The following is a 13,937-nucleotide window of genomic DNA, read 5'->3' as shown; positions in this document are numbered from 1 at the left end:
ACTGAAACACAGAACAATTTCACAAGTTTCAGCATCGATAACATAATTTTTAAGGTTATGTCTTTTATTGGTGCTCTGACTGCAACTCGAGCAACAGCTCACTAATCAATCAGCTCACAGTAGCAGCACTGCAGCGCCTAAAACCTGTTTACTGCATAAATAAACTAAAGTATACAGTAACGATGTAAAGTACATTATTCTGCTGTATACAATTATATAAATTAAGTAATTATTCACACCCCCCCCCCGGGCTCCCTCTATTGGTGCGCAGGGATTTCCTGTTATACCGGAAGTGAGCGGTCTCGCTATAAATCAGCTTTAGCAGAAACAGCAGCGCCTCAGAGGAGCTAAAAATAATCACAGATTTAACTTAATAAAATAAAACTTAATAAACCTTTAATAATCCGAATCACAGCAGGAGTATAATCTGTAACAGGTGAGTGATTTTACTGAGTTTATTTCTCGGTCTAGTTTCTCATGTAATAATAGTTAATGGTTCCGAGATTTAAACTGATTTATTTATTTTATTATTTTACACACTTTTATTTTTTAACTGATTTAACCGCAGAATAAAAACCGCTTTTTATTCTGTTTAACCGCTGATAATCTGGGTTATTTATCTTTCTGAGCTCAGAAACAGAAATCAGTCCTTTAACTAAACTGTAAAATTGATTTATTGTTTATTTTAAAAACAGTTTAAACACAAGTTGTATAGTTAAGTCTGTGAACTAATATTTGTTTAAAGCAGTAAAACTACAGCAGATCTCGTGTAGAAATGCAGTGTATTTCTCATTACAGTAAATTCAGCTATGATTTAAAATCCAGTATAAAGAAGTAGAGATTTACTGACCTGTGGAGATTACTGAGATCAATACTGAGATCAATACTGAGATCAATACTAATATGTAACTTAGTGTTTAATGTATATATTTGTTAAGGCTGATACATAAAGATGTTTAAAATGCAAAAAATTAAACCCAAATTAAATTAGATTTGATTCAGGGTTACAGAATAAAACATTTTAAAGCTGAAATAAATAAAATACTCTTATAGAAAAGGTTAAGAAGCACAGAGTTCTGCTGTTCAGCTCAGTAAACTGAATTAAATTCTGTCACTGTTCACAGAAAAAAAGTGTCTGAAAAATGTTGAAGTTTTAATATTGTTTTATTTTATATTATTTATTTCTAAGTGTAGAAATGAGTTCAGACGCTGTGATTCTGTTGGAGACGATAAACTTCGCTGCGGAGAAACATCGTAATCAACGCCGTAAAGATCCGGAGCAAACTCCGTACATCAACCACCCCATCGGTAACTCACCACCCCGTACACAATAACTCATAATAAAATTAATAATAAAGTTATCAATACATTACATTACACTACTCTACAGTACAGTTTATCAGAGTTTGATTTAGTGTTAGTTACACTTTTCACATCCTGAGATACAGATTAGTGTAAAACTCAGTTAAACTTTTACAGCTTCAGCTCTTCTGAAAGGCTTTCCACAAGGTTTAGGAGTGTGTTTGTGTGTTTATGGGAATTTTTCACCATTCTTCCAGAAGAGTGTTTGTCCAGCTCATCCAGGTCTTTATGGAGTTATGATCTTTATGGTGCTCAGTTATGTTGGAACAGGAAGGGGTCGTCCCCAAACCTCCTCTGGAAGTTGGGAGCATGAAATCTAAAATATCTTGGTCTGTTTAAACATTAAGAATTTCTTTCACTGGGACTAAGGGGCGGAGCCTAACTTCTGAAAAACAACCCCACACCATGATCATAATCCCCCTCAACCAAACTTTAGTCATGTTAAACCAGATCACTCCCAACTCTTTATTTCTATATAAATCACTGATTAATGCTGAAATAATGATGTTGTCTGTTGAATTTGTATAAATACGTTTAATCTACACTCTGATCTTTTTACAGGGGTGGCGCGGATTTTGAGTCATGAAGGCGGAATCACAGATATTGAAGTTTTACAGGCGAGTCCTGATCGATTAAAGTTGTTAAATTAAAACAAAGTTATGTAGCAAAAACGTTTTACAGTATACTGGGTCAACTTGGCCAAAAGATTATATATGTAATATAAACATATATTATTAACACATGTAATATACTGCTTAAAATATATTATTATACAGTACCAGTCAAAACAGAGTGACAGGTAAATGAGATATTAATTAATAACTGAACGGTCTGTTATTCAGGCGGCGCTCCTTCACGATACGGTGGAGGACACGGAGACGACGCTGGAGGAGCTGGAGGCGGCGTTCGGGAGCACGGTGGCGAGGATCGTTCAGGAAGTGACGGATAATAAAGCTCTTCCTAAACTGGAGAGAAAGCGGCAGCAGGTTGAACACGCGCCGAACTGCAGCCGCCAGGCCAAACTCGTCAAACTCGCCGATAAACTCTACAACCTGCGGGACCTGAACCGCTGCACCCCACAGGGTACCCAACCCCAACCCTCACCCCAACCCCAAAACCCTTTATTCCTTTATTTATTCAGTAGTTCTATAATAATTACAGACTGTTTGTGTTTCTCTGTATTTATCTTTATTATTCTCCTCCTAATTCAGAACCCACAGCATAGAAAACCACCACAGAGCAGCTATTATTATTATTATTATTATTATTATTGTAATTATTATTATAATTATTATTATTATTATTGTTGTAATTATTATCATTATTTGGCTGGTTATTCTCAGCACTGCAGTGATTAGCATGGTGGTGGTGTATGAGGTGTTAGTGAGTGTTGAGCTGGTACAGTAAGTGGATCAGATACAGCTGTGCTGCTGGAGTTTTTAAACACCTCAGTATCACTGCAGTGGTCATAATATTCTGCTTGATTGATGTGTAATTATAAGTGTGTGTGTGTGTGTGTATCAGGTTGGACGGCTGAGCGGGTTCAGGAGTACTTCCTGTGGGCGGGGCAGGTGGTGAAAGGACTGCGTGGGACGAATCCGGTTCTGGAGGAAAAACTGCAGCAGCTCTTCACTGAGAGAGGCGTCAAGATCTAACTCTAATTCACCCCTGTACTCATCTATACTCTACTCTATACTCTTTACTCTATACTCTACTCTATACTCTACTCTACTCTATACTCTACTCTATACTCTACTCTATACTCTACTCTACTCTATACTCTACTCTATACTCTTTACTCTATACTCTACTCTACTCTATACTCTACTCTACTCTATACTCTACTCTACTCTACTCTATACTCTACTCTACTCTACTCTATACTCTACTCTATACTCTTTACTCTATACTCTACTCTATACTCTACTCTATACTCTACTCTATACTCTTTACTCTATACTCTACTCTACTCTATACTCTACTCTACTCTTTACTTTACTTTACACTCTATACTCTATACTGTTCTCAGGGCTCTCACTTCTCTTCTCTTTATTGCTGTAAAGTCCAGACCGTGTACTGTACTGTACTTAGAAATGTAATAATATGTGTTATAATTTACTCTGTAAATCCTGCTGATATCCAGGAAATAAAGATTTTAATAATTACATCAGTGGAAAAAAAGTAATTTTTTTTATATGTACATTTAGTGGACTTGCAGGTTTTGTTTGGTGTCAGATTGTTGGAGTTTCAGGGTGAAACATATCTGAAAGTTCTGAACTAAAAGAGCTCAGCGAGGGTAGAGAGGGTGGAGGTGGGTGAGGGTGGAGATGGTGGAGGTGGGTGAGGGTGGAGGTGGGTGAGGGTGGAGAGGGTGGAGGTGGGTGATGGTGGAGGTGGGTGAGGGTGGAGGTGGGTGAGGGTGGAGATGGTGGAGATGGTGGAGGTGGGTGAGGGTGGAGGTGGGTGAGGGTGGAGAGGGTGGAGGTGGGTGAGGGTGGAGAGGGTTGAGGGTGGAGGTGGGTGAGGGTGGAGGATGATCAGAGTGAACTCACTGTAAAAAGACTCAAGTTTAATGTATAAATACACTTCCAGCTCAGAGTCACAGTAGAGACTGAAGGAGTTCTGGGTGAAGTGAATAAACCGGTTCTTCTGCTTTTGTTTGGAAGTTTTTTTTTTCTTTATGATGACGTCACACTGTAGCTCACTATGCCTGTGGATCAGCAGGGGGCGGTACTGCACCTTTAGCGGATCCGCCCCCCATAAACCTGAGAGAAGCAGCGGGAGGAACTGCAGGGTTCGGGTTTTGTTTCCAGTCGGAGCGGATATAAGAGCTGTACCCGCCCGCGGTGTGTAGAGGAGAGTAACCAGGAGCCGCGGCGGATTAATAAACATTTATATTAATATTATTACTATTAATCTGTTTATTAACCGGATTCAGAATGTCCGCTCAGAACGCGCTGAACATGAAGCAGCCGCCGATCCAGTCCACCGCCGGGGCGGTTCCGATCCGCAACGAGAAAGGTAATACTAACATTAGCATCAGGGCTAAAGCTAACAGCGCAATCACAATAAACCGGTTTAAAATTCAGTTTAAACCCTAATCACGGGTTATACATCGGTTTAAAATCCCTTTATGTCAGTAGTTGTATTGTTTGACTGTATTCTAGGTTTAATTAAGTAGTTTAATAATTAATTTGTTAATATGTGCTATATTTACATATGTTAAATGTATGTATGTTATGGGTAAATTATTTATATATGTTATAAATTAAACAGCTTTAATCCATAAACTGTAAAGATTAGTGTTTGAAATTGTCACAATACAGTATAAATATCCTTAATCATATACTGTCCAGTGGCTCACAGAAGTGAATAAACTCATACTACTGTAAATATTTTATATGTTTTCTTGAGAAACAGAAGATGAGACTCTCTGATACAGTGTAAAGTAATCAGTGTACAACTTCAGTATAACAGTGTCAATTTTCTGTTCCCTCAAAATAACTCAACACACACATTAGTGTCTAAATGATGAGGATACTCCTTAGTGAAAATAAACCAATTGTGCCCAAAGCGTATATAATATTTTTTTAAATCACAGATATTATTCAGCAGACCTTTAACTCACCTGAACGTGAGTTCACTAGAGCGCCACGGGTTTCCACTGAAATCCTCTTCTATGACGACATCAGTGATCTGATAGGTGGATGTTTGAGACCTCCAGGTTCCAGTTAAAGGATGCCCCACAGATGTTCAGTAGGCGTTAGGTCTGTAGGCATACTTGGCCAGTCCTTCACCTTTACCATCACCTTACCTGTGCATCAGCTTCAGGAGAGTCCTCCTTCTAGGACAGAGCCATGCAGACAGAGTTGATGGAGTGTGTGGTGTATGGTCTGAACACTGCAGGCTGACCTCAAACCTCTTCAACCTCTGCAGCAAAACTGGCAGCACTCAGTACAGCTATTAATGTTTTTATGAGCCAACCTCTGAATATTACACTGAACACGAGGACCCAGCTTCTCTGGTGAACCCTGGAGAGGTCTGTTCTGAGTGGAACCCGTCCTGGAAAACTGCTGTATCTCAGTTTCAGGGTGTTAGAAATCTTTTTATAGAATAGACCATCTTTATGCAGAGCTACACATCCTCAGACAGTTCTTTACCATGAGGTGGCATGTAGAATATCCAGTGGTCAGTCTGAGGGAATTTAACCTAAAACAGACCTGCTCCTCATTCACACCTGAGACCTTCTAACACTAACGAGTCACATGACCTCGGGGAGGGAAAATTGATAATTAGGTACAGTTTGGCCGTGTTCACTGTGGGCTGTATCACTTTTGTTGCACTGTTTAGACATTAATGTGTGTTTTAAGTTATTTTGAGGGAACAGTAAATGTACAATGTTTATGTTGTAGCTGTACACTAAATACTTTACACTGTATCAAATGAAAAGGGGGATAAAAATGTCAGGGTGAACGCATCACTGCTAGAGACTGTTTTACATTATAATCTTATTTAGTCCTGACAGTTTTGTTCACACCCTGCACTGATTAAATCCATTTAGCTTATATTTAATATTTGGGTAAAAATCTTAAACAAGCACTTGTTTAGTGTGTTTTTAGTGCCGAATATAAGATTTACACAATAAAGCGTTTTATGAAATATACAGAGTTTACTGCAGTAGACATTAATATAGTTATATTGGCCGGCTTTACTCATTAAGCTTTTTATATAAAGTAATATATAATATAGAGCTTTAAAGATGTTTAGCTTTGTGTTTAATGTTCCTCTGTGTTCCTCCAGGTGAGATCTCTATGGAGAAGGTGAAGGTGAAGCGCTACGTTTCGGGGAAGCGTCCTGATTACGCTCCGATGGAATCGTCAGACGAAGAGGAGGAAGATTTCCAGTTCGTTAAGAAGGGAAAAGAGGCGGAACAGGAAATGGAAATGGAGGAGGAGGAAGTGTCGGACCCTCGTCTTCGGCGGCTCCAGAACCGTGTATCAGAAGATGTTGAGGAAAGGTGAGTGTAACGTTTAGTGACGGAAGAAGTGAAGCTTTTGATTCAGAAAAGATTCAATCTTAAGATTTTAAAATCATTTTCTGCTGCGCAATCAGACTCTGATCCCGATCAGCAGATCAGCGTTTTTTTCAGGTCTTTTAATTTCACAGATGCTGATGGTTTGACAAATTATGAGCAATAAATAATAATCTAAGCAATAAATTATATTTATTACAAAGCTTTGCATTTCTTTTAAAAGTTCTGAGATCAGACGTCAGATTGTTAAACTCTCCTCTTGTGGCCCAACGAACCCTGAAGAGATTCTTAATTTTAAATACATTTTCTCTCTAGAGATAAAGAGCGCACGATTATCTGCTGTATTTCTGAAATTATTTAGTGCTTTTAAAATATTTTTCTTGATTCGTTTGCGACTTGCAAATGGTTAGCAGCTCCTCAGGGTAAACGGGGCGTGATGCTCCTCGGGGTAAAGGGTGAGTGATGCTCCTCAGGGTAAACGGGGCGTGATGCTCCTCGGGGTAAACACGGCGTGATGCTCCTCAGTGTAAACGCGGCGTGATGCTCCTCAGGGTAAACGGGGCGTGATGCTCCTCGGGGTAAACACGGTGTGATGCTCCTCAGGGTAAACAGGGCGTGATGCTCCTCGGGGTAAACACGGTGTGATGCTCCTCAGGGTAAACAGGGCGTGATGCTCCTCGGGGTAAACGTGGCGTGATGCTCCTCAGGGTAAACGGGGCGTGATGCTCCTCAGGGTAAACAGGGCGTGATGCTCCTCAGGGTAAACGGGGCGTGATGCTCCTCGGGGTAAACACGGTGTGATGCTCCTCAGGGTAAACGTGGCGTGATGTTCATGTTGTGATTCTCAGGTTGGCGAGACATCGGCAGATCGCGGAGCCGGAGCTGATCGCAGAGAGCAGCGAGGATTCAGACGAGGGGACCTGGCATCCCGAGCGAGAGGAGAGCAGCGAAGACGAGGAGGAGGAGGAGGAGGAAGTGGACGATGAGGTGAGCGCTCACACTGATTGGTTAATTAAGATCAGGCTTAATTAATATTACATTAATTAAATTAACAGTGTAGGTGAGTATGTGGTTTGTTCTGTTTGTTCTATTATTTTTTTTACATTTTTATTTATTTATTTTCTTTGTGCCTAAGCTCTTATCACAAGGCTGAAATGGATCACTTCCTATTATAGACTTCTATTCGTCTGCTGATGTTTATTTAGGTTTCTGGGTTTGAGGCTCGAGAGTCTGATATTATGAATTCTTTGATGATTTTATTTTTTAGCTGATTAAACTGCTGGTGCAGAACATCATAACTACACCCGGGCTCTAAACTAAAATATCTCCAAACAAACGACATTTTATTTCACTGTCCCGCTGCGTTACAGACTGGAGCTGCTGCTGTGGGTTCGTGGTATGATGGGAAGGTGTTAAATGGGATTAAATGGGTTATATATTGTATTTTCTGTGGGTTTATGGTTCAGTAAAAACGGTCAGACCTGCTTCTTTTTCTTTTTTATATCTAATAAACATAATTATCTAAAACATCCCCTACACTTCCCATATCCACACACTAACATGAAGTGATTAAAATATTTAATAAAGGTTTTTCGATAAAAATTAAATCTTAAAAATAATTTCATCATCATACTGTGAGCTTTCCATCTTAATAATATTAGAATAAAGTCTGGATATAAGAGAAGAAAAGCTGTAATGTGAGAATGATGAAGTTACAAAACCGGTGATCAGAGATGGAGATGTGCTGAAACTGATCATCTCAGACAATATTCTGATTGGAGATTTAGTGGAATTCTGAGAATCTCGTCTTTAATGCTGTTCTGAATGTGATCTGCAGGAGATCGAGAGGCGGCGAGCGATGATGCGACAGAGAGCGCAGGAGAGGAAGAACGAGGAGATGGAGATAATGGAGGTGGAGGAAGAGGGGAAGTCTGGAGAAGAGTCGGAGTCAGAATCGGAGTACGAGGAATACACAGACAGTGAGGACGAAACCGAGCCGCGATTAAAACCCGTCTTCATCCGCAAGTACGATTCCTTACTGCTTCACTACAGTCAGATTAAACACTGCAGTTCACATTCCCTTTATCACTCGTTAATAAAAACACTACTTTTATATTTATCTCAGCTGCCAAAAAGAATTCACTGCAAAAACAGTTCTAAATGAAACTGTTCTGTGTCGTGAACGACCGAGGCAACATTAGATATCGGGCTGGTTTAAGCTTCTGACGGGCGGGTTTTAGGTAGACTTTGTGCAGGATTTTTGCTGGACCTGGCAACCCTGCTCTGAGTGAAGGTCTCTGAAGCTGTAGTTTGTGATAAACTCTCTCTCTCTGCTTTTATTCTATCGCTCTAAAGATAGCAGGAGCTCTGAATGTGGGGTTTAAAGACTGAGAATATGTTTAAATGTATGATGATGATGTACAGTGAGTGCAGGGGCCGTCTTGTCCCTTATCTGGAGTGTTTACAGTTTTAAAGACATGGAGAAAGCGAGCAGACTGTGTGATCCCATTACCCCTCCCACACGGTGTCACCACGAGCCTCCGTACTCAAACCTGACCGTCATCAGATCTCAAACATACCCTGAGTTTGTTGCTAAAGACGATACGGCTCCAGTCTGTCAAAGTCTCTAATTCATGACAAATCTGTAAACTAAAGTAATGGGCTAGACTGAGGCAGTAAAACGACCCTCTCTCAGATCACTGATGCTCCTCTTCTGTTCTTCTAATGGAGCAGCGAGGGATGCACGTTTTTGTGGAAGACCCAGATTACCCCTGCGTTATTCCTGTTAATTATGGATTGTTATATTATTGATGTTCCTCTGCTGTCAGGAAGGACAGGGTGACGGTGGCGGAGCGTGAAGCTGAGGAGCAGAAGCAGAAGGAGCTGGAGGTGGAGCTGAAGAAGCAGGCGGAGGAGAGGCGGCGCTACACGCTGAAGATCGTGGAGGAAGAGGCGAAGAAGGAGTTTGAGGAGAACCGGCGGACGCTGGCTGCTCTGGAGGCGCTGGACACGGACGGGGAGAACGAGGAGGAGGAGTACGAGGCCTGGAAGGTCCGAGAGCTGAAGAGAATCAAGCGAGATCGAGAAGCTCGTGAAGCGTAAGTGTTCTTCTCTTTAATCCTGAAGAGTATTCTACCGTCAAATCACAGCATGTGCTGAATTAATCAAACTTATCAGGTTTTTGCTGCTTCATAAAGAAGAAACATTTGCACAATTTTATTTCCCATAAAAAAAAATAGTTTTTAATCTGCCTTTGATCATTTATGTGACTTTAATGTTGGATACAGAGCGTTTTAGTTAATGTCATGCATGCAGAGGTGTGCAGTAATGAAGCACCTCCAGATAGAGTGAATCTGATTGTGATTGGATGTAGAGAAGTATAAACATATACCACTCTGACTCCCTATTGGTTTATACTGTGATCCATCACACCTTCACACTGCAGTGTGCACTATAGGTCTCTGTGGGCGTGGCCTAATCTTTGTTCTTAATGGCTTTATTATTTTTTCTCCTTACTGTACTTTTATTTTTATACTTTAAGTAGTTTTTGAATCCAGTACTTTTTAAACACTTTTACTTAAAGAGCAAAAAGCTTAAGTTGATTCTTCTTCAACTTCTACAGAAGTATTTAATTTAACCCTAGTATCTATACTTCTACCTACAGAGGAATGAATGGAGATACTCTTTACAGATTTGTTTGGATTATTTATCATAAATTATTTGGAAATGAATGTATTTTATATTACAGTATTTATCACAGTTATTGTTAGTTCCCACATGTTCCTGAAGATCTGAAAGTGTGTGTGTGTGTGTGTGTGTGTGTGTTGGTGTAAATACGGCGGTGTGTTTATCCGGGTATCTCCTGTTTTTGATCTTCAGAATTGAGAAGGATAAAGCCGAGATCGAGAGATTCCACAACCTCACTGAGGAGGAGCGGCGAGCCGAACTCCGCAACAGCGGCAAACTCATCACCAACAAAGCCACCAAAGGAAAATACAAGTTCCTGCAGAAATATTACCACAGAGGAGCGTTCTTCATGGTGAGATCAGATTAAATATAAACTACAGCGATACGATATAAACTACAGTGTGTTTAATGCTGATATTTTTTCCTCTCCGTTTCAGAATGAAGAGCAGGACGTTTATAAGCGGGACTTCAGCGCTCCCACTCTGGAGGATCACTTCAATAAAACTATTCTACCTAAAGTCATGCAGGTCAGTTTATCTCCATTTATAATAAATAGATTAATCGTGTTTTAATGGGGATCAGATCAGAATATAAACTCAGAACAGTGTATTTTAGAGCTTATAAAATATGAAGATGATTTAAAATCAATTAAGAGCCGTTTTCCTCAGATTAATGAGGATCTGCAGACGTGCTGTTCTCTGTGTAATCTGCTCATTTTTATTTTATTCAGGTGAAGAATTTCGGTCGATCCGGACGCACTAAATACACACACCTGGTGGATCAGGACACGACGTCGTTCGACTCGGCCTGGGCTCAGGAGAGCGCTCAGAACAGCAAGTTCTTCAAACAGAGAGCCGGAGGAGTGCGGGACGTGTTCGAGCGTCCCACCGTGCAGAAGAGGAAGACCTGAAGTCTCTCTGATCATCTTTAAACCAGTTATCTCAGATTAATCTGCAGAACTGTTTTTACTCCTCTCTCCCCCTAAATCCCCCTGGTTTATTTGTTTGTGCTGAACTGCAGTTCCAGTGGGAAGAAAATGGAGGTTTATTATTTTAGTTTTGTACATTTGATTCATTTTCTTTATAGAACTTTTTTCTTCTGAGCAGAAATGTGTAAAAATCGTACAGCATCGCTATTCTTAATAAACTACTGTGACAAATTCATATTTCCATCTTATCCTAACTCTTTAACAACACAAACTTCATTTAAAAAAGGAACTGCTTAAATAAACAGCTGAAATATTTTATTACAGTTTATTAAAATCACAATACAGAGGGGAAGGGGGGGGGGGGGATGTGATTGTGTGTGTGTGTGTGTGTGTGTGTGTGTGTGTGTGTGTGTGTGTGTGTGTGTGTGATGTTCAGTTGGTCAGGGTGATCAGCGCCTCCACCACGTTCCCCATGTGTTCTCTCAGACTTCGCTCCGCCACACCTCGCGAGATCTCCATCTCCCCCATCTGTAACACAGATCATCAGAACCTTTAATACACAGAGGTTTATATAAACTTATAAAAACAATTAAAATTCATAAAATATAAATGAAATTAACCACGCTCAACACTGGTTCAAACTCCCAGCACTGACTGTAATAGATCACAGTAAATCACTGAAAATAATCAGAACATGTGAACAGAACTCTGTCGGGTCGGGCTGAAGAGAACGGTCTGTTATAAAAATGTATAATGCTGTTTATTATTTATATAAAGCTACAGTGTGATGATCAGAATACAGCACAGTAACAGAGCACACTGTGATGGTGAAAATCAGCAGAAGTTAGACTGTTATAATCACAGTTACATTATAAACTACACCTCGCCGCTCTGTGGACGCGGGGTAATGGAATTATTTGGGGGCAGAAATCGGGCATTTTGGGCTCCTGATGGCGGTTTATTGGTCGGTTAGGGTTAGTCGAGTAGAGTCTGGAGTTTTTGGATCTAAACTCCAATGTGGACCACTCTCAGTCTGAGATACACAGGACGTCACTCAGAATACATGCTGGAGATACAGGTAAATAAACGAGTAATAATATAATAATAATAATAATAATAGTAGTGTGATTAAACTGAACTGAAAGCTGTTGAACAGAAACGTTTTTCGGTCTGGATTTAAACATTTCAAGTGTCTGAACTGCAAAACAAAAACACTTCAGAACAAGATCTTTATAGATAAGAATAAGAGTTTGACTGGGAGCAGTTTGTGTGATTTACTCTAATTGATTATTTATTCTGGTAAAATCAGACTCTAATTCTTTTTCACTCGTTCTTAAAACAAACCAGAGTCTGATTTAACCTGATTAAAAGCTGCTGGAGTAAAAACTTCATACTTACTATCAGCTCCACATCCTCCTTCTTAATCGTCACTTTAGCCAATTCTTTTTCTCTGCAGGAAACAGAAGCAAACAATTCAGTTTATTTATTAAACTATATTTAAAATATTAATAAACAAAGTGATAATAATAATAAATGTACTGAGTTCTCACCGTTCCTGTTTCGCCTTCTGTTCTCTGGATCTCCTGTCTCCGATCACGGACATCGCCTTCAGAGAAAACAGAACCATTAAAAAACAATTAACTACTCACTAATTAACCTCATTAATTACTCACTAATTAACCCAATTAACCTAATTAACTATTGACTAATTACCCCCAATCAACCCCATTAACTACTCACTAATTAACACAATTACCAACGCTAGCTCATTAACTAATAAATAACCCAGGTAATAAATAGGTAATTTACACTCCTAATTTAACCATGTAAATTAATATAAAGGATAATCCCGGGCTGGATTACCGGTTCGGGACCGGGTGTTTTGCTGATTTCTGCTCCCCTGTGAAATCCTGCTGCTCTATAGTAGATTATTTAAATATAAAATACAGAAATAAGCAGAATATAAGGAAAAGCTGCTGCAGGAGATTCTGTAGGATATTTATTAATCCTGAATCAGTAGATCAGGGTTCAGTTTAAGGTAATAGAGGTGATTACAGCTCGTTTCTGTATTTTTATTGTCTTATTATTACTTTTCTAATTTACTGCCAATTACACACAGACTATACAGTAATAATACTTTTTATATTTAGAGGGCTTCATGTGTTTAATGCGCCTAAATAAAACAGAATTGCCATAAAAATCCATGAAAACATAATACAATGTGGATCCGCGCATGCGCACTGGTGCATGGAACCCCATATGGATTGGTATCAGAACTGGGCGGAACACCGGGGGTTAATGTGAGTAACTGAGTGAACCTGTATTCTCAGAAACTGAGAAACAGCAGCGGATTAATCCGGATTATTCCTCCCTCAGATTAATCTACAGTAATTCTGATTATTATATTAATAAACCCGCGCGCTCGGGCAGCACGTGGACCGGGACCGGGCCGGACTCACCGTCTCCAGGTCCGAGCTGGAAATCTCCTTCTCCTCCGCATAGTCCGTCACCCGCTCCAGATCCGCCGCGCCGCTGTCGTGTTTGCGGGGTTTCTCTGTGGGCTTCCCGGTGCAGTTCTCCTCCGCCTCCAGATCCAGATCCACATCTCCCTCCGCCGCCATGTTTCCTCCTACTGCCGCCCGGAACCACAGCAGCGCTCCCTTATTACCACCCGGAAACAGATCAGTGTAACACCGAGGCCTCGTCCCAAACCTACAAACGCTCAGTCAACACCACCCGGGAACAGATCAGTGTAACACCGAGGCCTCATCCCAAATAAGGTTATCACATTTCAGAAATGAAAACAAAGGCCGCCGCAGCAGTGCTGTTTTACATACCTGTCAAGTCTCCCGTTTTGGCCGGGAAACTACCGTATTTTACTCCTCTTTCCCGCCGTCCTCCCGTATTAGTATTTTCCCGTAAATTTCC

General features: G+C 40.3%; 3 protein-coding genes across 4 annotated transcripts; 2 read left to right on the top strand and 1 right to left on the bottom strand.

The window, feature by feature from the left end:
* Nucleotides 1-283: 283 nt before the first annotated feature.
* Nucleotides 284-3,527, top strand: hddc3 (HD domain containing 3). Of its 2 annotated transcripts, none has more exons than XM_007240742.4 (5): nucleotides 284-436; nucleotides 1,195-1,308; nucleotides 1,924-1,979; nucleotides 2,205-2,445; nucleotides 2,887-3,527. In XM_007240742.4, exons 2-5 carry the CDS (start codon nucleotides 1,197-1,199, stop codon nucleotides 3,015-3,017), a joined length of 540 nt encoding a protein of 179 aa, XP_007240804.2. In that variant the 5' UTR covers nucleotides 284-436; nucleotides 1,195-1,196; the 3' UTR covers nucleotides 3,018-3,527. The 2 variants fall into 2 exon arrangements, with proteins under 2 accessions (XP_007240804.2, XP_015458989.2); XM_015603503.3 differs by having other exon boundaries at nucleotides 295-436; nucleotides 1,190-1,308.
* Nucleotides 3,528-4,173: 646 nt separating this feature from the next.
* Nucleotides 4,174-11,244, top strand: mfap1 (microfibril associated protein 1). The gene is made up of 8 exons (XM_007240743.4): nucleotides 4,174-4,383; nucleotides 6,163-6,379; nucleotides 7,243-7,381; nucleotides 8,232-8,419; nucleotides 9,223-9,492; nucleotides 10,274-10,433; nucleotides 10,519-10,608; nucleotides 10,812-11,244. The coding sequence occupies exons 1-8, from the start codon at nucleotides 4,302-4,304 to the stop codon at nucleotides 10,989-10,991; spliced, it is 1,326 nt and encodes a 441-aa protein (XP_007240805.1). The 5' UTR covers nucleotides 4,174-4,301; the 3' UTR covers nucleotides 10,992-11,244.
* Nucleotides 11,245-11,307: 63 nt separating this feature from the next.
* On the bottom strand, nucleotides 11,308-13,703 carry hypk (huntingtin interacting protein K). Its single transcript, XM_007240744.4, has 4 exons — nucleotides 13,469-13,703; nucleotides 12,560-12,615; nucleotides 12,408-12,459; nucleotides 11,308-11,537 (listed from the first exon to the last, which is right to left on the bottom strand). Exons 1-4 carry the CDS (start codon nucleotides 13,628-13,630, stop codon nucleotides 11,442-11,444), a joined length of 366 nt encoding a protein of 121 aa, XP_007240806.1. The 5' UTR covers nucleotides 13,631-13,703; the 3' UTR covers nucleotides 11,308-11,441.
* Nucleotides 13,704-13,937: the final 234 nt, after the last annotated feature.

Source organism: Astyanax mexicanus, chromosome 23 (assembly GCF_023375975.1).
Source record: "Astyanax mexicanus isolate ESR-SI-001 chromosome 23, AstMex3_surface, whole genome shotgun sequence".
Lineage (NCBI taxonomy): Eukaryota > Metazoa > Chordata > Actinopteri > Characiformes > Acestrorhamphidae > Astyanax > Astyanax mexicanus.
Note: the sequence above shows the minus strand (reverse complement) of the source record. Positions and strands in the feature narration are given on the sequence as shown.

What these genes read in the sequence shown, in the direction of transcription:
- hddc3 (XM_007240742.4), top strand. Translation starts at nt 1,197, where the DNA reads ATGAGTTCAGACGCTGTGATTCTGTTGGAGACGATAAACTTCGCTGCG. An exon ending in GTACATCAACCACCCCATCG is followed by an intron (nt 1,309 to 1,923) that starts GTAACTCACCAC and finishes ATCTTTTTACAG; the next exon opens with GGGTGGCGCGGATTTTGAGT. An exon ending in GAACCGCTGCACCCCACAGG is followed by an intron (nt 2,446 to 2,886) that starts GTACCCAACCCC and finishes TGTGTGTATCAG; the next exon opens with GTTGGACGGCTGAGCGGGTT.
- mfap1 (XM_007240743.4), top strand. Translation starts at nt 4,302, where the DNA reads ATGTCCGCTCAGAACGCGCTGAACATGAAGCAGCCGCCGATCCAGTCC. An exon ending in TCCGATCCGCAACGAGAAAG is followed by an intron (nt 4,384 to 6,162) that starts GTAATACTAACA and finishes GTGTTCCTCCAG; the next exon opens with GTGAGATCTCTATGGAGAAG. An exon ending in ACAGAGGAGCGTTCTTCATG is followed by an intron (nt 10,434 to 10,518) that starts GTGAGATCAGAT and finishes TCTCCGTTTCAG; the next exon opens with AATGAAGAGCAGGACGTTTA.
- hypk (XM_007240744.4), bottom strand. Translation starts at nt 13,630, where the DNA reads ATGGCGGCGGAGGGAGATGTGGATCTGGATCTGGAGGCGGAGGAGAAC. An exon ending in CCAGCTCGGACCTGGAGACG is followed by an intron (nt 12,616 to 13,468) that starts GTGAGTCCGGCC and finishes TTTTCTCTGAAG; the next exon opens with GCGATGTCCGTGATCGGAGA. An exon ending in CAGAAGGCGAAACAGGAACG is followed by an intron (nt 12,460 to 12,559) that starts GTGAGAACTCAG and finishes TGTTTCCTGCAG; the next exon opens with AGAAAAAGAATTGGCTAAAG.